The sequence below is a fragment of the Suncus etruscus genome, chromosome 9, assembly GCF_024139225.1.
Source record: "Suncus etruscus isolate mSunEtr1 chromosome 9, mSunEtr1.pri.cur, whole genome shotgun sequence".
Classification (NCBI taxonomy): Eukaryota; Metazoa; Chordata; class Mammalia; order Eulipotyphla; family Soricidae; genus Suncus; species Suncus etruscus.
Window position 1 is genome coordinate 108,991,485 of NC_064856.1, and position 25,495 is coordinate 109,016,979.

Sequence of the window (25,495 nt, forward strand, 5' to 3'; positions counted from 1 at the left end):
ACTACACCCTGCAGCCCCCTGGATCAGTTTTAGCCAGACCACTAATGCACCCCGATACTTGAGCAGAGATAGATTAGCCCACTAGAGTGCTAGGCTCAGTAAGTGCTTCCTCCCTCCTAAGTTCCAGACTGTTCTCGGGTCTCAAGCCACAGTCCAACCCAGCCAGGGAGCTGCCCGCGGGCCCACACTGGCTCCACAAATCTGTAATGCAAGTTTTTATTCCGCCGTATATACAATTCAAGCTGTAAAATTTGTACAGTATTTACAAATTAAATAATTATCTGAAACTGTCTCCAGCAACTCTTATAACACAAAACTGGGGTGCTTGTGGGAACATGTGAAGGAGATGGTAACATGGGCAGGGGACCTCGGCTCCAGGGGGCCCCACCCAGCCCCTCTACCTCTCCCCTGGGTTCAAGCATTCAAAGTCAAGGACAAAATTTAAGCCAAAAGACAAATACAGCAAGAAAGTAATTCCAATTCTTCTGAGCCCCCCCAAAGATTCGGGGAGCTGAGAAAGCGGCATCCCTAGGTTCGGCGCCCACAGTGGTTGAAGCGCAGATACACGCCCGCAGCCTGGAGGGTGCTGGGCAGTGTCTGCTGGGGGATGAGAGGGCCCGGGCTGGGGGGAGCAGCAGGGCAGGGCCCCCACCCCAGGAACACATCCCCGAGATGTGTGGCTGTCACTAAGACATGGTGAGGGTCAGAAGGACGTCACGTACCCGTCTTGGGGGTGGACAGGAACTCGGTACTGGCCGGCCTCCACCCTGGTCCCCACATGGGAACAGCTCTAATACTGTCCGGCACTGCACAGTGTCGATGCGCACACCAGGGGGTCCGGAGGGGACCACTGCTCTGGCCCCTAGGGGTGGGCAACACGGGACCCTCCTGGAGGTTGCACCTTTCTGCCTTCAGGTACCCCCCAAGGCTGGAGAGGCAGGCGGAGGGAGACCCACCCCAGATCCCCAAGGCTGTTAGGGCCTCGGGCCTCTTCCCTCACGCCTTTGGGTCTCGCAGGGGTGACTCCCTGGCACAGAGAGGGAGCTGGCACTTGGTGGCAGGACGTGCTCCAGCGGGGGCTGTTTCACAGGGGGGCAGGGCCAGGACGGGGGCACTGGCTGTCAGTGGGCGACCGGTGACTCAAGCTTCTGCAGGCGGCGGCGGCGCAATTCGGCGGCATCCGGCTCACCGTCCTCCAGCTGCTCCTCTGTGGCGACTGCGGTGGCACCCGCGGTGGCACCCTCGGTGGCGCCCACTGTCTCAGGGGCTGCGGACAGGCGGATGAGGAGGGGCCTGGCCCTGACCCCTTCCCACCCGGCCCCAGACGCTGTAAGCTGAGGACCCTTACACACCTGGGGGCTTTTCGGCCTCTGCGGTGGACGGGGACGGGGATGCTCCTGGGGGTGAGGTGGCAACCTCTGTGCTGGGGGTGCTGGTGGAGGCGGCAGCTGGGACCGCTGTGGGGGCAGGTTCCTCAGCCGGGGGGACGGAGGCGGCAGGCTGGGGGGGCCTAGGAAGAGAGAGCCAAGGTACATCAGGGATAAGGGCCAAGTCTGCTCTGGGGCCAGGGATCCCAGACAGACCACAGGCAGGACCTCTTGAGGCTACACTGCAGGGCGACCAAACCACCTTCGGGCAGGCAGGGAATGTGGAGGGCTGGCCATATTGTTCTGGGCCAGGCGCTCACCCTGGGGTATCAGCCACCTCTGGGGACACACACAAACCTCGGACCACCACCCCCAGCACCCCTTAGAGTCTCTTAGGGAGAGGGGGGCCCCTTCACATAAGGACTAACAGGTCCAGCCTTGCCCCACTGCCGCCTAACAAGTCTATCTGCTCTGCCAGACCCAGTGTCTCCCACCCTGGTGCTCCCCACTGAACCCAACGAAAACCCAAGAGTCCTTTGCAGTGCCTGAGAGGCACCTCGGTCAGGGTTCAGAGCCACAGGCCTGGTGTTGCATACCCCAGGGAGGCGAGCACAGTGAGGTACTGGTTGATCTGCAGCATGGCGGCGTCCAGCAGCGTGTGGATGTTGCGCAGGCTCTGCAGACGCGCCTCCAGGTGCTGTCGCTCGTGGCCCTCTAGGGCCCGCAGCTCCTCCGGGGTCAGCCCAGCGAAGCCAGCGGGGGGCACCGGCATTGGTGGGAAGGCTGTGGGGAGGCGGCCAGCTCAGCAGGAGGCACCGAGGGCCTGAGCCCACTCCTCCAGGAACCCAGGGGTGCAGCCCAGCTCACCGAAAGGTGGTGGCAGGGGCATGCTCATCCAGGGCGGGGGGAAGGGGAACCCGGCGGTGGCCGCAGCGGTGGCGCTGGCCTCGGGGCCAGGGGGAGAAGCAGATGCACTGGGAGGCCGAGAGAGCGTTCCTGTGGGTGCGAGAGGCCCAGGTCATGGGGACGCCTCCACTGCTGTCCCTCCTCCCCGCATTCATCCCTGGACTCACCTGCACCGGTGGACGGAGGGGCTGCGGCCTCTCCCGAGCTGGGGGGAGGTGGGACAGGAGGGAAAGGAGCCATGGGGGGCCACAGTGGGAACATCCCTGGAGGGAAGGGAGGCAGAAGGCCGTGGGGAACTGCGGAGAGAAGATGGGGTGGTGAGAAGAGGGGCCCACAGGGAGCGACCCAAACAGGGGTGTGGGGTTGGAGCAAGGCACAGCACTGACAGGACTGAGCTCAGGGACTCGCCATCTCCCCCAGCCAGACCCAGCCAAGGGCAAGATCTCAACACAGTGCTGGACGGCCGAGGGGCAGAAGGGCACTTACAATTGGGGGGCTGGGGCAGGAGGGGCGGGGGATGAGCAGCAGGGGGTGGTCCCTGCTCTGCAGGCTCGGGGGGCGGTGGCGACTGCGAGGGCAGCGAGGCCCGCAGAACATCCATGCGGCAGGTAGGGCAGGTCTGCTGCCGCTGGAACCAGGAGCGCAGGCAGCTGGAGGCCAGAGCAAGGCGGAGGAAGTCAGAGAGCCCAAGGCATCCCTCAAAGCTGGCCCCCCACCAATGTAGCACCCCACAACCCACCTGGTGTGGAAGATGTGGTTGCAGGGCAGCCTCTTGGCCCCCGTCACCATTTCCTCCCGACAGATGATGCAGACATTGTCCATAGCCTGCAGGTCCTCTGGGGTGGCGTCGGGATACCTGGGGGCCCGGTGGCATGTGAACAGGAGACCCCCCCAACAGGAGACTGGGGAGGAGGGGGGCAGTAGGGGGGGACACACACATCCACAGACACTCACAGTGTGTTCATGTTGCGAATGGCCCGGCGTGACATGATGGCATCTGTCACAGCTTTCTTGAACTGCCTGGAAGGACAGTGGCAATGACTTTAGTAAGGGGCATGGCAGGAGAGGAGTTGTGTGTAGGGGCGTGGCTAGGAAGGTGGTCACTATAGGGAAGGGGTGTGGTCAGGAGTGAAGTCAGAAAGGGGGTGTGGTCAGGACAGCCTTGAGAAGGGGGCGTGGCCACCGCTCACCTCATGGCCAGGTACATGGGCCGGATGGCGAAGAGCGGGAAGGTGTGCACCTTGATCATGATGGTCATGAAGGCCATGTACAGCAGAACCTTGATGAAGCCTTGGGGGAGAGAAAGGGGCTGTCACAGACTGGTGGCGGAGCAGGCCAGGACCCCTCCCTGGGTTGTGTGTGCTGGGGGCCCTTCTCACCTGTGAACAACTCCGTGTACAGCATGTAAACGGCCTTGTTGTCCCAGGGGTTGCCGCTCTGCAGGTCCACCGAGTGCAGCACGTATTTGATGAAGATTGTGAGGACCATGGTCATCAGGATGGCGTACTGCGGGGAGGGCAGAGGGCGTGAGCACACCCCCCGTTCCGGGGTTCCGGGTCTGCTCCCCCTACCTTAGCTCAGCATGGGGCTAGGGGCTGGGACTTGGCATCGAGGCAAGGCTGTGGCTGCACCCCACGTTCTCCAGCCACCCTGGCCATCCGAGCTAACCACTCATGCTGCCAAGACCTCTGCCTGGGGCTGGCACACACAGAAAGCATGCGTAGTCCTGAAGGGCCTTCACAGAGCCCAACCCTCCTCTTCCGGGACACTCCTGCCCCCCAGCAGTTCATCAAACTAGTTCCTTCCTGTCCCCCCACACACCAAGGCCACTGGCCTAGGCGAAGACTCCGGGGTTGGGTGCTCAAGGGGGTGCAGAGCAAGTGGGGAGCCGCTGGGTTCTTCGCCCCTTGGACCTGTCCCCCCTGCCTCCCGGAGCCAGTTTTTACCTCGAAGCCAAACACCAGCTGTACAGAGGCCCCCCGGGTCAGGATGCTGTGATAGGCATGGCTGACGAAGAAGAAGTCCAGGACACCCAGCAGGCACATAAGGGCTGTGGGGACCCCCCGAAGTGGTGGTTGGTGGGGTCAGCCCAGGGCCTAAGAGCCACTTCCTCTTCTACGCCAGAGCCCACCCACAAGCCCCCAGGGGCCCAGGCATGGTGGATGTGCTTCGTTGAGTCCCCCCATTGAGAAGGGGTTCTAGCCCTGGGGCTGGGGCCCTGACTGTTGGCAGGGTCCTGGAGTGGAACAGGGTAGAGACAATGCAAATAAACTTCCTAAATTATCTTTCCTGTCCACCTGGGGCCCCGGGGCTGTGTCTACAGTGCTGACCCCACCCGACACCCCCGCACCCCCCCAGCCCTCCCCGTGTCTCACTCACACAGGATGCGGAAGTGAAAGAGACAGGAGATGTTGGGGCTTCGTTCCATCTGTGGTTGGAACCAAGGAGGCATCAGGGAATGCCGGGGCTCGCCTGCTCCAGACTCCCCCCTCTCCAGAAGGTGCCAGCCCCACTCACAAAGTCCACGCGGTCCTCAGCCAGCCAGTGGAAACACTTGAGGAAGAGGAGGAGGGTGAAGAGGGCCACGAAGCGGGGACTGAAGTCGTCCCGAAAAACAGTAAAGGCCAAACATGTCTCGGTGACAGCATACCAGGAACGTTCCAGAAGGTGCTGGGAGGTGGGCAAGGGAGCTGAGGAACTCCAGCCAGCTGCGGGGTCCCCGGCTCCTGCTCCCCCTCCTCCTGGACCCCTTACCTCCATCTCTGCCGCCCGCAGTTGCCCAAAGAACACCTTTCCCATCACCTTGCCCAGGAGGAAGACCAGCACGAAGGCCTGGATGTACAGGACCTGGGGTAGCGAGGAGGTGGTGGGCTGAGATCGCTCTGGGGCCCGCTCATCTCTAGGAATCCTCCCAGCGCCTCATCACCCTTGATTGGAAATGGGGCCCAGCTGGGCCACCCCACTTCCCCACTTACCTGCCCTGCCCCGCCCCTTCCCTCTGTCCCACCCCCTCCGGAACTCACGGCCATGCTGGGGCTGGACTTGGTCAGGTAGACCACGGTGGGGTAGAACTGGTGCTTGAGGTAGTAGGCATGAGCCACCACGGCCCCGGTCAGTGCCATGCTGGCCGCCATCATCACGGCGGTGCGGAACATTGCCCCGGCCTGGGGACCTGCTTGGGCAGAGGGGTGGCAGGAGGGGAAAATGGAGTGGGGGCATGGGGGAACCCTGTCCCCCCCAAATACGCAGGCAGCAATCCCACAGTTGGTAAAGGGCAGAGGTAAATGCCACGCCAGGGCCCCAAAGCCACAGGGATCTCATCAAGAATGACAGCAGCTGTCCCATTTCACAGCAGGGGAAACTAAGGCTCAGCGGGCTTCCAAGGCCACGCAGCACAGCCCTCCAAGGCCCGGGAGCCCGGTTCCATCTGGTTTCAGATCGAATCGCGCATTCTTCAACCCACTTTTTTGGGGGCTGAGGTGGAGGGTTCGTTAAAGACCTGGCAGCACGGCCCAGGCCCGAGATCAGCGAGCCGCGGAGGGTTTGTAGCCCCAGCTGCTTCCCAGGTGCACAAAAAATGCAGCGTCTCGGGGGGCGCGGGAAAGGCCGGGCCCGGGTGCGAGAAAGTCCGGGCGCCAGGGGATGGCGCAGTTGGGACGGGCTGACAGCGCAGGTGACAGCTCGGCCGGGTGGGCAGCTCAACTCGGACGCGCGCCCGGAGGTGGGGTGCGGTGGGGAGCCCGGCACGAGCAGACACGTCAGCCTGGAACCCTGGGGGGCCCCGAGACCCCCTCCCCCAGCCCTGTGCAGCCCTGGGGCCCCGGAGAAACGGTCGCCCCGAGTGCGGGGCTGCAGCGGCAGGACGCAGACGACCCCGAGCCGCCCGGGGTGGTGGCTGCACGGTCGGGAGGCGCCAGCGGCCGGGGCCCAGCCGTGGTGGGCTGGCTCCGGGTGTCGGGGCAACTGCCAGGCGAAAAGGGGGTGCAGGGGGGCGCGCCGGGCCGCAGACGGAGGCTGGAAGGATTCGGGGCTGCGTGCGTGGAAGCGGGGGGACGGATCCAGGCACCCCATTTGCACCCCAGCCTGACCCTGACGCCCGGGCCTACTCACCTGGAGGAGCCCAGCGCCCGCGAGCCCCGCTCGATCCCCCGCGACTGCGGAGGCGGCTCCGGTTAACAACACTCCCCACCCCCGGCGGGCCGGAACTTGGGGGGACACCTCACTTCCGGCGGCGCGGGCGCGGCCAGGCCCCGTCCGGCCCGTACCAAGTGCGCGGCCCAGTCAGCAGGCCAGGCCTCCCTGGGCCCGAGCCGACCGGGTCACCACAGACGCCGATCCCGGGCCCCAGCTCCGGCCTAGCGCGCTGCCAGGGGCCGGAGCGGAGTTTGACAGTTTGACAGTTACGAGTTTGAGGGTGCAGATCGGGAGCCCCCCTAGATCTGGGGCACTGTGGTGTGGTCTCGGCCGCTGAGTGGCCACGACCCGGGCCGTACCACTCGGGAGGGGGCGGGGACATGTCGGGGTTAAAGGGCGTTGGACGTTTTGGGGGGACCCCTGCCCCGCGCCGCCTTCCCCTCCTTAGCATCTTTACGCCTGCAAAGATGCTCTTCCGGGGACCATCCGGGATGCGGGAGAAGATGCTCCGGGCTCTTCCGGCATCCCCCCCTCCGGGATGTGTAGGAGTGAGTTGGGTCCCCGTGGCCGCTCCTGATTGGCCGGCGGAGAGTGACGCGGACCAATGAGAGCGCGAAGCTCGGCGGCTGGCCAATCGGGAGGAGAGACGCCGACGACGGTTGCTAGGGGGAAGGAAGGAAGGAAGGCCGCGCCGCCTGGACCACTCCGAGCGCGGCCCGTGGAGGAGAAAGGCCCAAATTTTTAGGGGAGCCGGTCAGCGGCTTTTGGAACTGGCTACGCTGCGCCACGCCCCGGAGAGAAGACCGGCTTTTCGGTTCCGGCTGATGCTGAGGAGCCAGTGTTGGGTGCAAAAGATTGGACCTCATGGGGTGCCTCTCCTGCCCCCCCATTATGACTGCTGGTCAGCAGCTAGGATGCTCTTAGGCAGCATTTCAGGGTTTCATTTGGTGTCTTCTTTTTTTTTTTTTTTTTTTTTTTTGTGGTTTTTGGGTCACACCCGGCAGTGCTCAGGGGTTATTCCTGGCTCCAGGCTCAGAAATTGCTCCTGGCAGGCACGGGAGGACCATATATGGGACGCCGGGATTCGAACCGATGACCTCCTGCATGAGAGGCAAACGCCTTACCTCCATGCTATCTCTCCGGCCCCTCATTTGGTGTCTTCTGGGCCCCTGGGGCGAAGGCGCCGCTTGGTTCCTTGCCGCCCTCCCTCTTACTGAGCCAGCTGCAGTGCAGGCCTTAATGTTTCCGAGCTAGGTGGTTTTCTCCTCCTTTCTTTCCCTGGGCATTGGCTATCCGACACCCCCCATTCTGTATTTTTGTTTTTGGGGGGGCAGTGTTCAGAGGTTACTCCTGCTCTGCGCGCAAGAAATCGCCCCTGGGAGGCTCGAGGGACCTTATGGGATGCTGAGGATCGAACCCGGGTTCATCTCGGGTTTGGCCGCGTGCAAGGCAAACGCCCTACCGCTGTGCTATCGCTCCGGCCCCACACACCTGTTGATCCGAATTGGCTGGATCCCTTTGGTTTATAACTGATTCCTAGGCTGACATCTCCTGTGGCGTCTCTGACTTAGTGATGACTGTACTTAGGGGCAGATTTCCCTTCTTGCCTCACTGCCCTCCCTCTCCTGGAAATTTTCCTCTCTGAGCAGCTGTGATCCCATAGTCCTCCACTTTTCTCCCGATGCTCCTTCTCCGTCCCCATTAATTCATTTATTTTGATTATTATTATTTTTGGGGGGGTCACATCTGGCATCGCTCCGAAATTACTCCTGGCAGGCCCGGAGACCATATGGGATGCAGGCAATCGAACCCAGGTCAACAACATGCAAGGAAAGCGCCCTTTCTACTGTGCTATCGCTCTGACTCCCATCCTTTTAAAAACTTGATTGTTGGGGCCTGAGAGATAGCATGGAGGTAGAGCGTTTGCTTGCATGCAGAAGGTCGATGGTTCGAATCCCGGCATCCCATATGGTCCCCTGAGCCTGCCAGGAGCGATTTCTGAGCGTAGAGCCAGGAGGAACCCCTGAGCACTGCTGGGTATGACCCAAAAAACAAAAAAAGAAAATGAAAACAAACAAACCCATAGAGCCAGGAGTAACCCCTGAGCGCTGCCGGGTGTAACCCATAAACCAAATAAGAAAGTAAATAAATGAATAAATAAATACAATAGAATTAAGGTTGAAGGCAAGTTCTTTATAAGACTATAAGATAGACAAGTCTCTGGCAAGATTGTAAAAAAAATTAAGTTATGATAAAACCCCACAATATCTTTAATGGGAAACAGAAAACAAAACATAGTCATAGCAGAAATGTATAAATTTTTGGCAATAAATTTGAAACTTAGGTGCATGGGACAAATCCCTTGACAGTAAAAGATGTGTCCCCTGACAAAATAAAGTGCCCAAATTGGCATAACATGAAATAGAAAACAAGAAAAAAAAATCTAGGGGCTGGAGTGGTGGTTTAAGTAGTAGGACATTTGCTTTGCATTCGCTGACATAGGACAGACAGTGGTTTGATCCCCCAGCGTCCCATATGGTTCCCCAAGCCAGGAGTGATTTCTGAGTGCAGAGCCAGGAATAACTCCTGAGCGTCACCGGGTGTAGCCCAAAAAACAAACAAAAAAATCTATATGTATATATAGTTTGTGATGCCAGAGATCGAACCCAGGGCCTCACACACCCTAGGCAATAACTATTTGTTTAGTTTTGTTTGTTTGGGGGCCACACCCAGAAATACTCAGGGCCTTACTCCTGGCACTGCATTTGGGGATCACTCCAGGCAGTGCTTGGAAGATCCTATATTGTTGTGTATGTAAATATTTTGGGGGATTACTATGTTGCTCACCCTAATCTGATTAGGTGATTGTGCCCTACCCTAGGGTGTGACCTGGCATTCTGCCCCCACCCTAGGGTAGGACCTGATTCTGCTTCCACCATTGGTTGGTATCTGATCCCACCATTGGGTGGGACCTGACTCTGGACTATAAGAGCAAGGGTCTGTGGAAGGCGAAGGCCTTTTGCTGGCTGGAACTGAATCTGAGTCTTTGGACTTCAGTTTTGTCCATCCGAATAAAGCAAATATTTCCACGAGCCTGATTGTCTGCGAGCTGTTTACCCGCCGTTTCACCTCAGAACCGTGGGCTAGACAGGGTGGCAGACGCGTGCTCCGAGCTGGAAGAAAAGGGCCTCATTCTCCATCCCTCCATCAGTCAACCTCTTCAGGGGCTGACCTGCTACACTATATGGTACCAAGGATGAGCCTAGGTCATCTACATGCAAAACAAGCACCCTACCTACTGTATTACTGCTCTAGCTCTCTTTATGTGGTTTATTTTGCTTTGTTTTTATAAGCAATACCTATTCTTTTTTATTGTCATGATAGTTGTTAGTGTAGTTATTTCCCTAACTGCACCACTACTCTTTGCAGTGAGCTTCATGTTGTGAGCTGGTCCTTCCAGCCTCATCTCTATTGTCCCTGGGCATTATTACAATAATGTCCTTAATTTTTCTTAAAACCCATAGATGAGGGGCCAGAGTAATGGTGCTAGCGGTAAGGTATCTGCCTTGCACACACTAGCCTAGGACAAACCACGGTTTGATCCCCAGTGTCCCATATGCCCCCCCAAATCAGGAGCAATTTCTGAGTGCATAGCCAGGAGTAACCTCTGAGCATCACCAGGTGTGGCCCAAAAAATAAAAAATAAATAAAAAATAAACCAAAAACCCATAGATGAGTGAGACTATTCTGTGTCTTATCTCTCTCCTTCTGACTTATTTCACTAAGCATCATAGATTCCATGTACACCCATGTAAAATATATGAAAAATGTTATGTCTTCATCTCTCTTGATGGCTGCATAATATTCCATTGTGTATATATGCCACAGTTTCTTTAGCCATTCATCTGTTACAGGCAGCAATACCTATTTTTAATATGGCCCAGCAGTTAATTTCCGCTCTTCCTTCTATGCTAGAGGACACAAGTCTGTCAGGTTCACAGAATCGAGAAGTTTCAGTATTGTTAAAGTCTCAATCTTTCCCCATCCAGACTAATCTAAAAAAGACAAAACAGTTACAGGGGCCGGAGAGATAGCATGAAGGCAGGGTGTTTGCCTTGCATGCAGAAAGATGGTGGTTCAAATTCCTGCATCCCATATGGTCTCCCGAGCCTTCCAGGACCGATTTCTGAGCATAGAGCCAGGAGGAACCCCTGAGCGCTGCCAGGTGTGACCCAAATCCAAAAATAAAAAATAAAAAAACAGTCACTATCTAAAGGCTTTTTTGTGGGGGAGGGGGCATACCCAGTGATGCTCAAGGGTCATTCCTTCCTGGCTCTATGCTTAGGAATCAATCCTGGCAGACCCAAGAGATTATATGGAATGCCAGGGATCGAAGTGAAGTCAGCTACATATGAGGCAAGAGCCTACCCACTATACTATTGCTCTAGCTCCATAATCAAATTTTTTTAAATGACACTTAATAGCATATATATTTTGGGGGATGTGAGAATAAAGCAAGGTACTTTTTACTGAAACCTATTTAGAAAGCTGTGAGGGAGAGAAAGACTGACATGTTCTATCCAGAGTGAAAACAGCAATGAAGCAGACAAACAATTGTTCCAGGGAAAATGGGCTTAAAGAACAAGCCAACAGTTTTGTTGTTTTGTTTTGTTTTGTTTTGGGGCCACACCTGGCAAAGATCAGAGCTTATTCCTGGCTCTGTACTCTTGGCAGGCTGTGGGGACCAAATGGGATGCCAGAGATGGAACCTGGATTGACTGTGTGCAAGGCAAACATACTCCTGCTGTGCTATCTCTCCTGACCCCAAAAGTTAATGTTGAACTAGAGTTAAGATCAGGTAAGGGGCCGGAGAGATAGCATGGAGGTAGGGCGTTTGCCTTACATACAGAAGGATGGAGGTTCGAATCCTGGCATCCCATATGGTCCCCCGAGCCTGCCAAGAGCTATTTCTGAGAGTAGAGCCAGGAGTAACCCCTGAGCGCTACCGGTGTGACCCTAAAACAAATAAGCAAAAGATCAGGTAAGGGGGGTTGGAGTAATAGCATAGTGGTAGGGCACACACAGCTGACCCGAGACGAACCTGGGTTCAATTTCTGGCATCCCCAACCCTGTTAGGAGTGATTTCTGAGTGAAGAGCTGGGATAATCCCTGAACACTGCTGGGTGTGGCCCAAAAACCAAAAAAAAAAAAAAAAGTATATATATATATATATATATATATATACACACACACACGTTTTATATATATATATATATATATATATGATCAGGTAAGGCACTTGACTTGCCGGCATTTGATTCCCAGCACCACATTTAGTCCCCACCAAAAGATCTTAGAGACAATGGGACTGGAGAGATAGCATGGAGGTAAGCATTTGCCTTGCATGCAGAAGGTCGTTGGTTCAAATCCCTGCATCTCATTTGGTCCCCCGAGCCTGCCAGGGGGGATTTCTGAGCATAGAGTCAGGAATAACCCCTGAGTGCTGCTGGGTACCCAAAAATCAAAATAAATAAAATAAATAAAAATATCTTAGAAACAAAACAATTTGGAAGAACACTCCGGCATGCCAGGGTTGATTTCCAGTCCTCTGAGCTCACTCTCTTGACCCATAAAGCATGATAAGACATTTTTAAAGAAGAAATTCAGGATGGGGAACTTCTCATTGTCCCCAATTATGTAGTAGACTATGAAATACTGTACTGTCCTGGAGCTCCAGAACTGAATAGGGCCGGGCTATCACTTAAAAGCTAGAATAGGGGGCCGGAGAGATAGCATGGAGGTAAGGCGTTTGCCTTTCATGCAGGAGGTCATCGGTTCGAATCCCGGCGCCCCATATGGTCCTCTGTGCCTGCCAGGAGCAATTTCTGAGCCTGGAGCCAGAAATAACCCCTGAGCACTGCCGGGTGTGACCCAAAAACCACAAAAAAAAAAAAAAAAAAAAAAGCTAGAATAGGAGCTTTGCATGCAGAAGCTCTGGGTTCAATCCCTGCAATCATCCTTGAAACAACCCCTGAGCACAGATCCCCCTGAACTCCACAGGGAGTGGTGTAAAACAAAAGAGCCAGACACCTGCTGGAATGTTCTAGAATCTATAGGCTAGGTCTCAGTAGAACCATCAATGACTAAAGGCTTGCTGTGGTGTCAGCAACTCAACAATCCTTAGTATCTGATCCAGCTTCTAGCAGCCCCAGGCCACAGGCGTGACCTAGAAATCTGACTCTTGAGTAAGAAGCAGGTGACCTCAGACAGCTGCAGCCTTTCATGTTCCCAGGAGCCTGCAACTGCAGCCTGCCACCTTCTAGCAACCTCTGTGGACCTCGGTGGCTGTGAGCTGTGTCTCAGCTCTTCCCTGGAGCCCCTGTCCCCGTGAGGGGATTGCTCATCCTATGGCTTGTTGGGAACTAGCCATCCAAGAGAGAAAGGGAGACTAGCCCCAGATAGAAACCCTATGAGATTTATATGCCCTGGGCTTGAGACCAACCTCAGCCAGCCCCAGGAGAATGTGGATGAGGACCATATGGGAAACTCTAATCAAATTCAGGTTCGCCTATGCAAAGCAAGTGCCCTACCTACTTGTGAGCCTCTCTGTTGTGCTCTTTATATCCTGTCAATTTATTGAGCTAGGTTATGTCTCTGTTTCATCATAAATTCCCTTGGGTCTTACAGATGTATTCTGTTACCTGCAAATAGTAAATCTCTGGTGTCTTTTCTACATTGACTATGCTTCTAATCGATTTCTTTTATCTAGGACTTTTTTTTTTTCAACACCTTAGTACAAAAAAAATGACCATGCTTTGTGGTTTTTGTTTGGGGCCACATCCAGCTGTGCTCAAGATTCACTTCTGTTCACGCTGTGGGGTGATGGATTGCACCTGAGTTGACTGTGTACAGGACTTGTTTCTCATCTACTGTCCTATGTCTCCAAATTTTTGTTCTTTTATATTATTATTCTTTTTGGGTTACCCTGGCAGTACTCTGGGATTACTCCTGGCTCTGCACTCAGGTATCAGGCCTGGCAGGTTCAGGAGACCATATGGGACTTGAGGGATCAAACTCAGGTTGGCCATGTGCAAGGCAAATATTGTGCAAGTCTCTCGTCCCTGCTGTACTGTATGTCCAGCCCCTATCCTTTGTTCTTGAACTCATTGCAATTTCTCGTTTTTTTGCTTTGGGTGAAAACTTTACTACATAGGAGCTGGAGTGATTGCATAGTGGGTAGAGCATTTGGCTTGCACATGGCCTACCAGGTTTGATCCCCGGCATCCCATATGCTCACCTGAGTCTGCCAGGAGTGATTTCTTTTTTTGTTTTGTTTTGTTTTTTTGGGCCACACCCGGCAGTGCTCAGGGGTCACTCCTGGCTGTCTGCTCAGAAATAGCTCCTGGCAGGCACGAGGGGCCATATGAAACACCGGGATTCGAACCAACCACCTTTGGTCCTGGATCGGCTGCTTGCAAGGCAAACACCGTTGTGCTATCTCTCTGGCCCCCAGGAGTGATTTCTGAGTGCAGAGGCAGAAGGAAACTCTGAATGCTGCTGGGTGTGGCTCAGAAAACAAAAACAAAAAACAACTTTACTGCATTCACCACCACTACAGTCAGTCAGATTGGCATCTTCAACCTCTGTCCAACGGGGCTTGGTCATAGAGAATGAGACAGTCATAAGGACTGCCCAAACTTTAGGGTGGCTTGGGCAGCCCTGCGTGAGGTCACAGGCTGGTCATTTCTTCAGGGCAAGATGGTTCCCCCATTCTGGTTCCCATCCCATGAGTCATTGCTTACATTGACATTAAGGATAGTTAAGAAGTACATGAACATCGAATGTCTGGGACATTTCTCACAACCAGCAAACATCCTAGAAGTATATAATACAAACAGGACAAATTCCTATTCTATTTTTGCCTGTCTACATTTGTTTGTTTCTTTACTCTGATTTTGGGGCCACAGCTGATGCTCAGGAGTTAATCCTGGCTCTGCACTCAAGTATTACTCCTGGCAGTGCTCAGGGACCATATGTGGTGCCAGGGAATCAAACCTTGGTAGGTACATTCGAGGCAAACACCCTACCTGCCCTACCTACTATACTATTGCTCTGATTCTTAGAGTTGTCTATTCTTTCTTTCTTTCTTTCTTTTTTTTTTTTTTGGTTTTTTGGGTCATACCGGCAGTGCTCAGGGGTTACTCCTGGCTCCACACTCAGAAATCGCTCCTGGCAGGCTTGGGGGACCATATGGGATGCTGGGATTCGAACCAATGACCTTCTGCATGAAAGGCCTTACCTCCATGCTATCTCTCCGGCCCTTCTTCTTCTTTTTTTTCCTTTCTTTTTTTTTTTTTATTTGGTTTTGGGTCACACCCAGTGGTGCTCAGGAGTTACTCCTGGCTCTGCACTCAGGAATAACTCCTGACAGGATGTCAGGAATATTATGGGATGCTGGGGATCTAACCAGCACTTGGTTAGATGCAGCAGGTTGGCTGCATGCAAGACAAACATCCTACCTGCAGTGCTATCGCTTAGGACCCTAGAATTTTCTTTTCTGTTTTTTTTTTTTTTTTAAATTTGTAGTTTGTTTTTTTGGGGTCACACAGCGGTGCTCAGGGGTTACCCCTGGCTCTGCTCAGCGGACCATATGGGATGCCAGGAATGGAATCACCTTCCCTTTTGGGTTGGCCACGTGCAAGGCAAACGCCCTACCACTATCCTATCTCTAGGGCCCCTAATTGTCTTATTTTATCCGGGAATACTTCCCCTTAGCAGAAAACCTTGAGATTGTATATTCTCTGGGTAAAATAGTTTAGCTTCTTAGAATACACAAGGTTTGGGACCAGAAAGATAGCCTGGAGGTAAGGTGTTTGCCTTGCATGCAGAAGGAAGGTGGTTCGAATCCCGGCATCCCATATGGTCCCCCGAGCCTACCAGGAGCGATTTCTGAGTGTAGAGCCAGAAATAACCCCTGAGTGCTGCCAGGTGTGACCCAAAAACAAAACCAAAACGAAAAAATACAAAAGGTTTTCAAAAAAGTCTCCAGGAAACAATAGAAAAGCAGAAAAAAATAGACCATAAATAGCTGCAAATGTACACCCCTTGCAAGTAGAGAAGAAAACTAAGACAGCTTATGGTCTTTTAGATGTAGGAACAACAGGGGCAAAAATCAAATAGGAGGGGCCCGGAGAGAGAACTCAGCGGCATTTGCCTTGCAAATAGCCGATCCAGGACCTAAGGTGGTTGGTTTGAATCCCGGTGTCCCATATGGTCCCCCGTGCCTGCCAGGAGCTATTTCTGAGCAGACAGCCAGGAGTGACCCCTGAGCACGAGCCGGGTGTGACCTAAAAAAAACTTAAAAAAAAAAATCAGGGGCCGGGCGGTGGCGCTGGAGGTAAGGTGCCTGCCTTGCCTGCGCTAGCCTAGGACGGACCACGGTTCGATCCCCCGGCGTCCCATATGGTCCCCCAAGAAGCCAGGAGCGACTTCTGAGCACATAGCCAGGAGTAACCCCTGAGCGTCACAGGGTGTGGCCCAAAAAACCAAAACAAAAAAAAAAATCAAATAGGAGACTGGCATAACAGGGAGCAGATTTGTCTTGCACACGACCTACTTGGATTCAATCCGCAGCATCCCATATGGTCCTCAGAGCCTGCCAGGAGTAATTCCTGAGCTCAGGAGTAACCTCCTAGCACTGCCTGTGTGACCCCAAAACAAAAACAAATGAATAGGAAATGGTCAGAAATTTATTTATTTATTTATTTATTTATTTATTTATTTATTTATTTATTTATTTATTTATTTATTTATTTATTTATTTTTTGGGTTTTTGAGTCACACCAGGCAGTGCTCAGGGATTGCTCCTGGCTCTATGCTCAGAAATCACCCCCGGCAGGCACAGGGGACCATATGGGATTTGAACCAACGACCTTCTGCAAGAAAGGCAAATGCCTTACCTCCATGCTATCTCTCCGGTCCCGAGGAATTTATTTTTTGTTTTTTTGGGCCACACCCATCTGATGCTCAGGGCTTACTCCTGGCTAAGTGCTCAGAAATCACCCCTGGCTTGGGGGGACCATATGGGACGCCGGGGGATCGAACCACGGTCCTTCCTTGGCTAGTGCTTGCAAGGCAGACACCTTACCTCTAACACCACCTCACTGGCCCCAGGAATTTATTTTTCAAGGTGATTAGCCTGTGAAATGCTCTCAGCTTCTGCTCATCAGGTATGCATGATCTGTTGAAGTCCTTAATGTCTCTTTGCTCTAATAAAGCAAAGGCTTGTGGTGTTGGGAGCCTCAGTTAGGGGAGGATAATGAATGGATTAAAAGGCCAGGCCAGAGAGAAATAGCACAGTGGTAGAGCATTTGCCTTGCACGAAGCCAACCCAGGATGGATGGTGATTGGAATCCCGGCATCCCATATGGTCCCCTGAGCAAGGAGTAATTTCTGAGTGCAGAGACAAGAATAACCCCTGAACACTGCCTGGTGTGACCCCAAAAAACCTAAATAAATAAAAGGCACACTGAGAGACCACTGCCCAGGTGAACCTAAAGTTTGGACAATCCATATGTATTTCTGTGTCTCTTCTCTGACCACCCCTATGAAGGAATGTGGCAGCCAGGTTGCATTAGACATTCGTGCACCACATTCTAGTCTCTTGTCGGTGCTGTGCTTGCTGCATATCAGGCACAAAGAGTGACCTGAGGTGACTCCTGGAGATGGGCGCAGCTCTTGATCCATACAGGAAGAGGGCTGAGAGACAGTACAGTGGGAAGTGGGGAGGGCGCTTGCTTTGCACACAGCCTATCCGGGTTTGATCCCCAGCATCCCGTATGGTCCCCTGAGCCTACCAGGAGCCATTCCTGAGTGGAGAGCCAGGAGTAACCCCTGAGCACTGCCAGGTGTGGTCTCCAAAGCAGTAAATTACTAACTAAATAAAGATACAGGATCAGGGGCCCGGAGAGATAGCACAGCAGCGTTTGCCTTGTTTGATCCAGGTCCTTGATCCAGGACCAAAGGTGATTGGTTCGAATCCCGGTATCCCATATGGTCCCCCGTGCCTGCCGTGTGGCTGTGGGCCCCAAAACAAAAACAAACAAACAAACAAACAAAAAACCACCAAAAAATGGGGAAAATGAAAAAAAAATCCTTGACCTGATTACAAAAAGGCCTCACTCCAGAAGTTTATTGACATAAGACAGACTCTGGGTTCCAGGCATACCAGTCCATCCAACTCCAGTCATTCTCAAGTTCCCGGTGAAACTTTTTCACACTTTAGCTATTGTTGGTATCAGATTCTTATATTTAAAGACTCTGAATTCTGTGCATTTCTTTCATCGATTTCAGGCTGATGTGGAGCATCCTCTAGTTTCAGCATACCATTCAATGCGGAGCGGTCTGCCCTGCATGCAGACTGTTGCTGAACGACCAATCATTTTTTTTTTACGACCAATCATTTTATTTATTTATTTATTTATTTATTTATTTATTTATTTATTTTTTGTTTGTTTTGTTTTGTTTTGTTTTTGGGCCACACCCAGCGATGCTCAGGGGTTACTCCTGGCTGTCTGCTCAGAAATAGCTCCTGGCAGGCACAGGGGACCATATGGGACACCGGGATTCGAACCAACCACCTTAGGTCCTGGATCGGCTGCTTGCAAGGCAAACGCCGCTGTGCTACTTCTCCGGGCCCTCGACCAATCATTTTAAAAGATCAATACCCGGGCCCGGAGAGATAGCACAGCGGCGTTTGCCTTGCAAACGGCTGATCCAGGACCAAAGGTGGTTGGTTCGAATCCCGGTGTCCCATATGGTCCCCCGTGCCTGCCAGGAGCTATTTCTGAGCAGACAGCCAGGAGTAACCCCTGAGCAATGCCGGGTGTGACCCAAAAACCAAAAAAAAAAAAAAAAAAAAAAAAAAAAAGATCAATACCCAGAAGCGGGAATCCCCTGGAGTGAGCCCTGGATGTAACCCCTACCCCAACTTCCTGCTTATCTTACCTGGGTGGGAGGGGTCTGTGGTGGCTAATAAAAGGGTGGCCACTGGGGTAAGAGGAGTACTGAGCAAGAAGTGGCTACAGGGAGAGATCAGAGACAGGATGGATGAAGGGCAGCTGAAGGAGGCTGCTTAAAAGGTTAGTTTAGGGAGCTGGAGAGATAACACAGAGGTAGGGTGTTTGCCTTGCAAGTGGCCTACCCAGGACCAAAGGTGGTTCGAATCCTGGCATCCCATATGGTACCCTGAGCCTGCCAGGGACGATTTCTGAGTGCAGAGCCAAGAGTAACCCCTGAGCATTGCTGGGTGTGACCTAAAAACAACAACAACAAAAAAAGGGTTAGCTCTGTGAGAGAAGCCCATCTCAGTTAGGGCCTAGTAATAAAACCTTGTCTCCTCAAAAAAAAAAAAAAAAAGAAAGAAAAAAATGAAAAAAAGAATGGGCTGGAGAGATAGCATGGAGGTAAAGCATTTGCCTTGCATATAAGAGGACGGTGGTTCGAATTCCGGCATCCCATATGGTCCCCCCGAGCCTGCCAGGAGTAATCCCTGAGCGCTGCCGGTGTGACCCAGAAAAAACCCTTGTCTCCTAAAACTTCATGACTGCTGTGGGTCATTTCCTCGCCATCACCCTGAACCCTTAGGCCTGTCAGACCAAATTCAGCCAGGCAGGCTGACTCCATGCACCACTCAAGGACTCTATATTTAATATTTAAAACAACACTGTGTTCAGTTTGGTCTATGAGCCATTCTTGGGGTCCTCATTTTTTTTTTTGTTTTTTGGGCCACACCTGGTAACGCTCAGGGGTTACTCCTGGCTCTGAGCTCAGAAATCGCTCCTGGCTTGGGGACCATATGGGACACCGGGGGGTTGAACCGCGGTCTGTCCTAGGCTAGCGCAGGCAAGGCAGGCAGGCACCTTACCTCTAACGCCACCATGCCGGCCCCAACGTCCTCATTTCTTAAGGGATGTTGGATCCCAGCATGGTGGAATAAACTCCCTTGCATTTACATTACTGCCTGTCTCCCTGGTGGTCTTTGTTTGTTTTTAGGTCACACCCAGTGTGGAAGCACTCGGGTTACTCATGATTCTGTGCTCAGAAATCACTCCTGGCAGGCTCAGGGGACCATATGGGATGCCCGGGATTGAACCTGGGTCCGTCCCAGGTTGGCTGTGTGCAAGGCAAATGCCCCACCGCTGTGCTACCGCTCCAGCCCTCTCTCTTGTTTTTGAACCACACCTGACAAAGTTCAGGGGTTTACTCCTGGCTCTACTCTCAGGAATTACTTCTGATTACTCTGGCAGTGCTCAAAGGATCATGTGGGATATAGGGGATTGAACCCGGGTTGGCTGTGTACAAGGCAAAAACCCTCCCTGTTGTACTATGCGTCTTGCCACTGCTGATATGTTTATTCTCCTTTATATTCCTAGCTGCTGTTTGTTTGCCTATAGATATCATCACATCTGTGACTTGGATCTCACTCTCTTTCTGAAGCTCTATTCATAGACAGGGAAAACTTTACGGACCTTTATTTCTATTATTTATGTCAAAGCTTGGGCCCAGGGCCTCAGACCTATGTGACATTCTCTGACCCACTTAGAATGTTCTGAATCAAACACACTTTATTTTTCTTGATAATCAATGTTGCTATTCCAGCTTTCTTTCTCTCTCTCTCTCTCTCTCTCTCTCTCTCTCCCCCTCCCTCCCTTTCTTTCTTTCTTTCTTCTTTCTTTCAAACCTGGCAGTTTGACCACACCCAGCAGTGCTCAGGGGTTACTCCTGGCTCTATGCTCAGAAATTGCTCCTGGCAGGCTCGGGGGACCATATGGGATGCGAGGATTCGAACCACTGACCTTCTGCATGCAAGGCAAACGCCTTACCTCCATGCTATCTCTCCAGCCCCTCTTTCATGTTTGACTTTATTTCCCCTATCCCTGTATTACTAACTTGTTTTTTTTTTGTTTTTTGGGCCACACCCGGTGACGCTCAGAGGTTACTCCTGGCTATGCGCTCAGAAGTCGCTCCTGGCTTGGGGGACCATATGGGACACCGGGGGATCGAACCGCGGTCCAAATGTAGCGCAGGTAAGGCAGGCACCTTACCTCCAGCGCCACCGCCCGGCCCCACTAACTTGTTAATACCTCTTTTATGAATAGAAGAATCGGTTGGACTATTTTGTAGATAGTATAAATCATGCTGCAGGGCCTGGAGAGATAGCACAGCGGTGTTTGCCTTGCAAGCAGTCGATCCAGGACCAAAGGTGGTTGGTTCAAATCCTGGCGACCCATATGGTCCCTCGTGCCTGCCAGGAGCTATTTCTGAGCAGACAGCCAGGAGTAACCCCTGGGCACTGCTGGGTGTGGCCCAAAAACCAAAAAAAAAAAAAAAAAAATCATGCTGCAATGGGCCGGAGTGATAGCACAGCAGTAGGGCATTTGCCTTGCACACTGCTGACCAGGGATGGATCCGGGTTCGATCCCCGGCATCCCATATAGTAGTCCCCAGAGCCTTCCAGGACCAGTTTCTAAGTGCAGAGCCAGGAATAACCCCTGAATGCTGCCAGTGTGGCCACCCCAAAAAATGAAAACAAAGTTCTGCAGTGCTGTTCCAGGCACAAGAGTAAGCTCACATGGGGCAGGAGCGAGAGTATAACAAGTAAGATGCTTGCCTTGCATTCAGAAGATCCTGGTTCGATTCCAGGCAACCTATAAGGTGCTGTGAGCACCACCAGGAAGTACTGTATTTTTTTTTTTTTTGCTCTATAGGACACATCTCACCATAAGACACACATGGTTTTCAGACGAGAAAAATAAGAAAAAAAAGTTGCAGCACGCTCAAATGGTCTTAAACAAAAGCTCTATATGTGATGATGAAAATGCGTTAATCTGATTGCTCGTACTGAGTGTTCTGTCTGTGCGATAAGGGGGCATGATACTTTACCCCCATCTTTTTTGGGGAAAAGTGAGTCTTATGGTACAAAAAATATGGTAATTCCTGAGTGCAGGACCAGGAGTAAGACCTGAAATGTCCAAACCCCAATTTAAGGAGCCTGTGAATGTGGTCAAAGGGGTTTTGCAGAAGTGATTTAGTGAAAAGGGACCGGAGAGATAGCATGGAGGTAGGGCATTTGCCTTTCACGCAGAAGGACGGTAGTTCAAATCCCGGCATCCCATAGGGTCCCCTGAGCCAACCAGGAGCAATTTCTGAGCGTAGAGCCAGGAGGAACCCCTGAGTGCTGCCGGGTATGACCAAAAAAAAAAAAAAAAAAGTAATTCACTGAAGATACTAGAGCTTGGGGGTGGGGGAGAAACTGGTCTATCCAGGAGGGTCCCATCACAAGGTTCTTAAAGAGTGGAAAAAGGAGGGGCTGAGCAATAGCACGGCACATAGAGCGATTGCCTTGCTGTGGCCCACCTGCCATCCCATATAGTGTCCCAGCACTTTCAGGAGTAACTCCTGAGCATTTCTGGGTGTGGCAAACAACAACAACAACAACAAAAACCTCCAAACTACAAGTGGAAGTGGGCAAAATCACTCAGGAGTTACCCTAAGTATTCTTAAGTGTGACCCCAAAAAAACCCAAAAACTAAAAGGCTCATTGGATGGCCTCTAATTGACCTGGACTTTAATTATAAAAAGACTGTTTTTTTTTTCATTTTCATTTTAATTTTTTTGTTTTTTTTGGGTCACACCCGGCAGCACTCAGGGATTACTCCTGGCTCTATGCTCTACGTACCTCCATGCTATCTCTCCGTCCCCGACTTTATTTTTCATTTTGATTTTTGGGACAGGACCAGTGACATTCAGGAATTACTCCTAGCTCTGTGTTCAGAACAGCTCCTGGCAGGCTCAGGGGACCATATGGGATGTTCAAGGCAAATGCTCTACCCTTGGAGCTATCACTTCGGCCCAAGATGACTTTTGTCTTTCTCCTTCCTTCTTTCCTTTCTTCCTTCCTTCCTTCTTTCTCTCTTTTTCCCTTCCCCTTCCCTTTCCCCTTCTCTCCCTCCCTCTCTTCCTTCCTTCCTTCCTTTTTTTTTTTTGGTTCTGGGGCCATTCCAGTCAGTTCTCAGGGGTTACACCTGGCTCTGTGCTCAAGGGTCATTCAAGGCAGTCCTCCGGAGAACATATGGGATGCCCCAGATCAAACCTGGGTGGGCTGTGTGCAAGGCAAACGCCTTCCCAGATGTGCTATCTCTCTCTGTGGCCCAACTTGCTTTCTTGTTATATTTAAGAGCCTTTTTTTTTTTTTTTTTCTTCTTCTGCAGCTGATTAAACAATAACCGACCTTCTTACCTTCAGGAAAAAGAGGCAGCCAGTGGGTGCGGTGAGCTTTGAGCGCCTCCAGAGGGAGGCAAAGCACTGGCCCAGGATGGACCAGGAGCTGTGAGCACAGGGTCCTCCACCTTCCTTTGTATGGGCCTGTGTCCACCCCTTGTGCCGGTCCAGACTGTCCTCGAACCGCCGCCGTGGTAGACCAGTGGCTTTAAGCCCCCCTGCACGTGTGTAGGATTTACTGCCATAACCTACAAGGCTGCTGGGCATCTGCAGGTTACTGCAGTAAGATGCAAGTCCACCTGCTGCAAGGCTGCTGCAAGACTGCAGGCACACGAAGCTGTTAGGGTCCAGTGCTACAAGGCTGGCAGGAGCTCGTGGGGCTGGAATTCCAAGTGGGGGATGCCAACTTGTAGCAACCGTCCGCCAAGAGAGAGAGACAGAGTCAGAGACAGAGAAGATAGAAAGCGAGGAGAGAGAACGACAGACAGAAATCGAGCTAAAAACCAAGCATGTTGTATTACATAATTAAGGATGGGGCTGGATGGCGGTGGATGGCGATGGATTTCTTTCTGCCATCCCAGGCCACGTGGCTCCGCATCCCCATTTAGCCAGCGGGTTCCAGGCCCAGGTGAAATCACTCACTCACACGCAGGCTTCAGGAAGCATCAGCTTTATTCATGCCCTAGCCACCACATGTGTGTGGCCTATTCATAACCTTTCAAGCATTCAGCCATTCTAGGCTTGCCCTGCATCTTATCCTCTTTTCAGCCATCTTCCCTTTGGGCTCCATGCGGCCCAAAGAGCCAAAGGGCCAAGGTCCAAAAGCCAGGGAGCCCAGCCGGGCAAAGAGAGGAACGGCAAAAGGCCGAATCCCCTGGCTCAGAGGTTTATCTATTCTTTCCAAGACCCCTCCCAGGAACCTCCCAGGAATGGGCCGGATCTTGCAGGTAGGGTTACACCTATATCCGGTTCCCAAGACCCCTCCCAGAAATGGGTGGGTCTTGGGTACACTACACAAGCATCCTTTTTTTTTTGGTTTGTTTTGTTTTGGGTCACACTCGGTGGTACTTAGGGGTTACTTCTGGCTCTGCGCTCAAAAGTCACTTGTGGCAGGCTCGGGGGACCATATGGGATGCTGGGAATCGAACTTGGGTCTGTCCTGCTGGGTTGGTCTCGTGCAAGTCAAAGATTTTACTGCTGTGCTATTGCTCCGCCCCCCCCCCAAGTGCCCCCTTTTCTTAATTATCTTTATTTAAACACCGTGATTACAAATATAATTGTAGTTGTATGATTACAGTCATGTAAAGAACACCCCCCTTCACCAGTGCAGGATTCCCACCACCAATTTCTCAGATCTAACTACTCCCCACCCCACCCACACCTGTACTCGAGACAGGCTTTCTTTTTCCCTCATTCATTCACATTGTTATGATAGTTTTCAGTGTAGTTATTTCTCTAACTGCACTTATCACTCTATGTGGTGAGCTTCATGTCATTAGCTGCACCTACATGGGAGGATGGGGGGAAGTAAGGGTGGGGACTGAGGCAGTAAAATATTAGAAATGAGCTTAGTAGGGCAGTATCAAGGTCCCAATACAAGATGGATATTATGGATATATAGAATAAATGCACACAATACTATCAATATGAAAACAAAGAGAAAAAATTTCCACTGACTGTCCCAACATAAACCAGTGCTAGAACAGCCTGCCCACCTCCCAGAGCACATTCCCATTAGTGTAGGGAGAGATAAGGGGAAAGAAAGCCTGTTGACCCCTATAGAGTCCACCTAGACCGGTGCCCAGGGAAAGACTGAAATCTAGGAGAGAAAAACCCTATACCTGGCAAGAGCTGGTCTCCAGAATCAAAGAGGAAACCCGAAGCCAGATGTCTGCCTGCCCTCCTCCCCATGCACCTCCCCCCTGGAGTACGGAAGGAGGGGGGAACCTGAGGACCAAGTGCCCATTTGTATTCCTTCTGTAGTCTGAGGCCTGCCACTAGTTCAGAGAGAGGGAGATTGAAATTCACAGGCCAGAGGTGGCTAAGGGAGGCCCGTAGTCCCAGGTGAGAGAAAGAGGGAGTGAGAAAGAGATAGAGAGAGAGATACAAAGTAGGCAGCAACTTCCTTTTATCCCCAGCATGACAAGGGGCGTGTCCAAAGAGCATGTCCAGGGGCATAACCATGTTCATCCCTCATTACAGTGAGGGTATCCAAAGGGCGTGTCCAAGTCCAATTGCCATTACATCAACAGACACAGACCCACTTGCAAAGCCGTAGGGCATTTGCTTTGTACACGGCTGATCCAGGACAGACCTTAGCTGGAGCCCCGGTGTCCTATATGGTCCCGAGAGCTAGGAGCAATTTCTGAGCACGTAGCCATAACCTCTGAGCATTGCCTTGTGTAGCCCAAAAACCAAAAAAATAGATACATAAATAAAAGGAACAGGGCTGGAGTCATAGCACAGTAGTAACACATTTGCCTGTACGCAGTGACCCAGGACAGACTGTGGTTCTATCCCCTGGCATCCCATATGGTCCCCTGAGCCTGCCAGGAGCAATTTCTGAGCACATAGCCAGGACTAACACCTGAGCATCACAGAGAGTGTGGCCCAAAAACCAAAAACCAAAACAAAACAAAGCAAAAAAATAAATGTTCCTTTGCTGTGTGTGACCTGTCTGTTGCTGCCAGTGCTGAAACTTTATCTCACTGGAGTAAACGGTTGACAAGTTTCCATGAGGTAGCTACATACTTGCGATGCCACTTCTGGCGATGGGATTGAACCCAGGGGGTCCCATTTCCCACCCA

At 52.2% G+C, this 25,495-nt stretch overlaps 1 protein-coding gene across 1 annotated transcript; it reads right to left on the minus strand.

Annotated features, from left to right (window-relative positions):
- Positions 1 to 202: 202 nt before the first annotated feature.
- On the minus strand, positions 203 to 6,521 carry SYVN1 (synoviolin 1). Its single transcript, XM_049780124.1, has 16 exons — positions 6,384 to 6,521; positions 5,297 to 5,445; positions 5,028 to 5,120; positions 4,791 to 4,943; positions 4,653 to 4,701; positions 4,220 to 4,323; positions 3,653 to 3,779; positions 3,464 to 3,563; positions 3,228 to 3,293; positions 3,013 to 3,129; positions 2,760 to 2,923; positions 2,441 to 2,569; positions 2,235 to 2,363; positions 1,964 to 2,150; positions 1,353 to 1,510; positions 203 to 1,267 (listed from the first exon to the last, which is right to left on the minus strand). Exons 2-16 carry the CDS (start codon positions 5,426 to 5,428, stop codon positions 1,122 to 1,124), a joined length of 1,854 nt encoding a protein of 617 aa, XP_049636081.1. The 5' UTR covers positions 5,429 to 5,445; positions 6,384 to 6,521; the 3' UTR covers positions 203 to 1,121.
- Between the last annotated feature and the right edge of the window lie 18,974 nt (positions 6,522 to 25,495).

Coding starts and splice junctions, on each gene's coding strand:
- SYVN1 (XM_049780124.1), bottom strand. CDS start 5,428: ATGTTCCGCACCGCCGTGATGATGGCGGCCAGCATGGCACTGACCGGG. Junction 4,702..4,790: donor CTGAGGACCGCGTGGACTTT/GTGAGTGGGGCT, acceptor TTCCAACCACAG/ATGGAACGAAGCCCCAACAT. Junction 3,780..4,219: donor AGCTGGTGTTTGGCTTCGAG/GTAAAAACTGGC, acceptor CCCTCCCCGCAG/TACGCCATCCTGATGACCAT.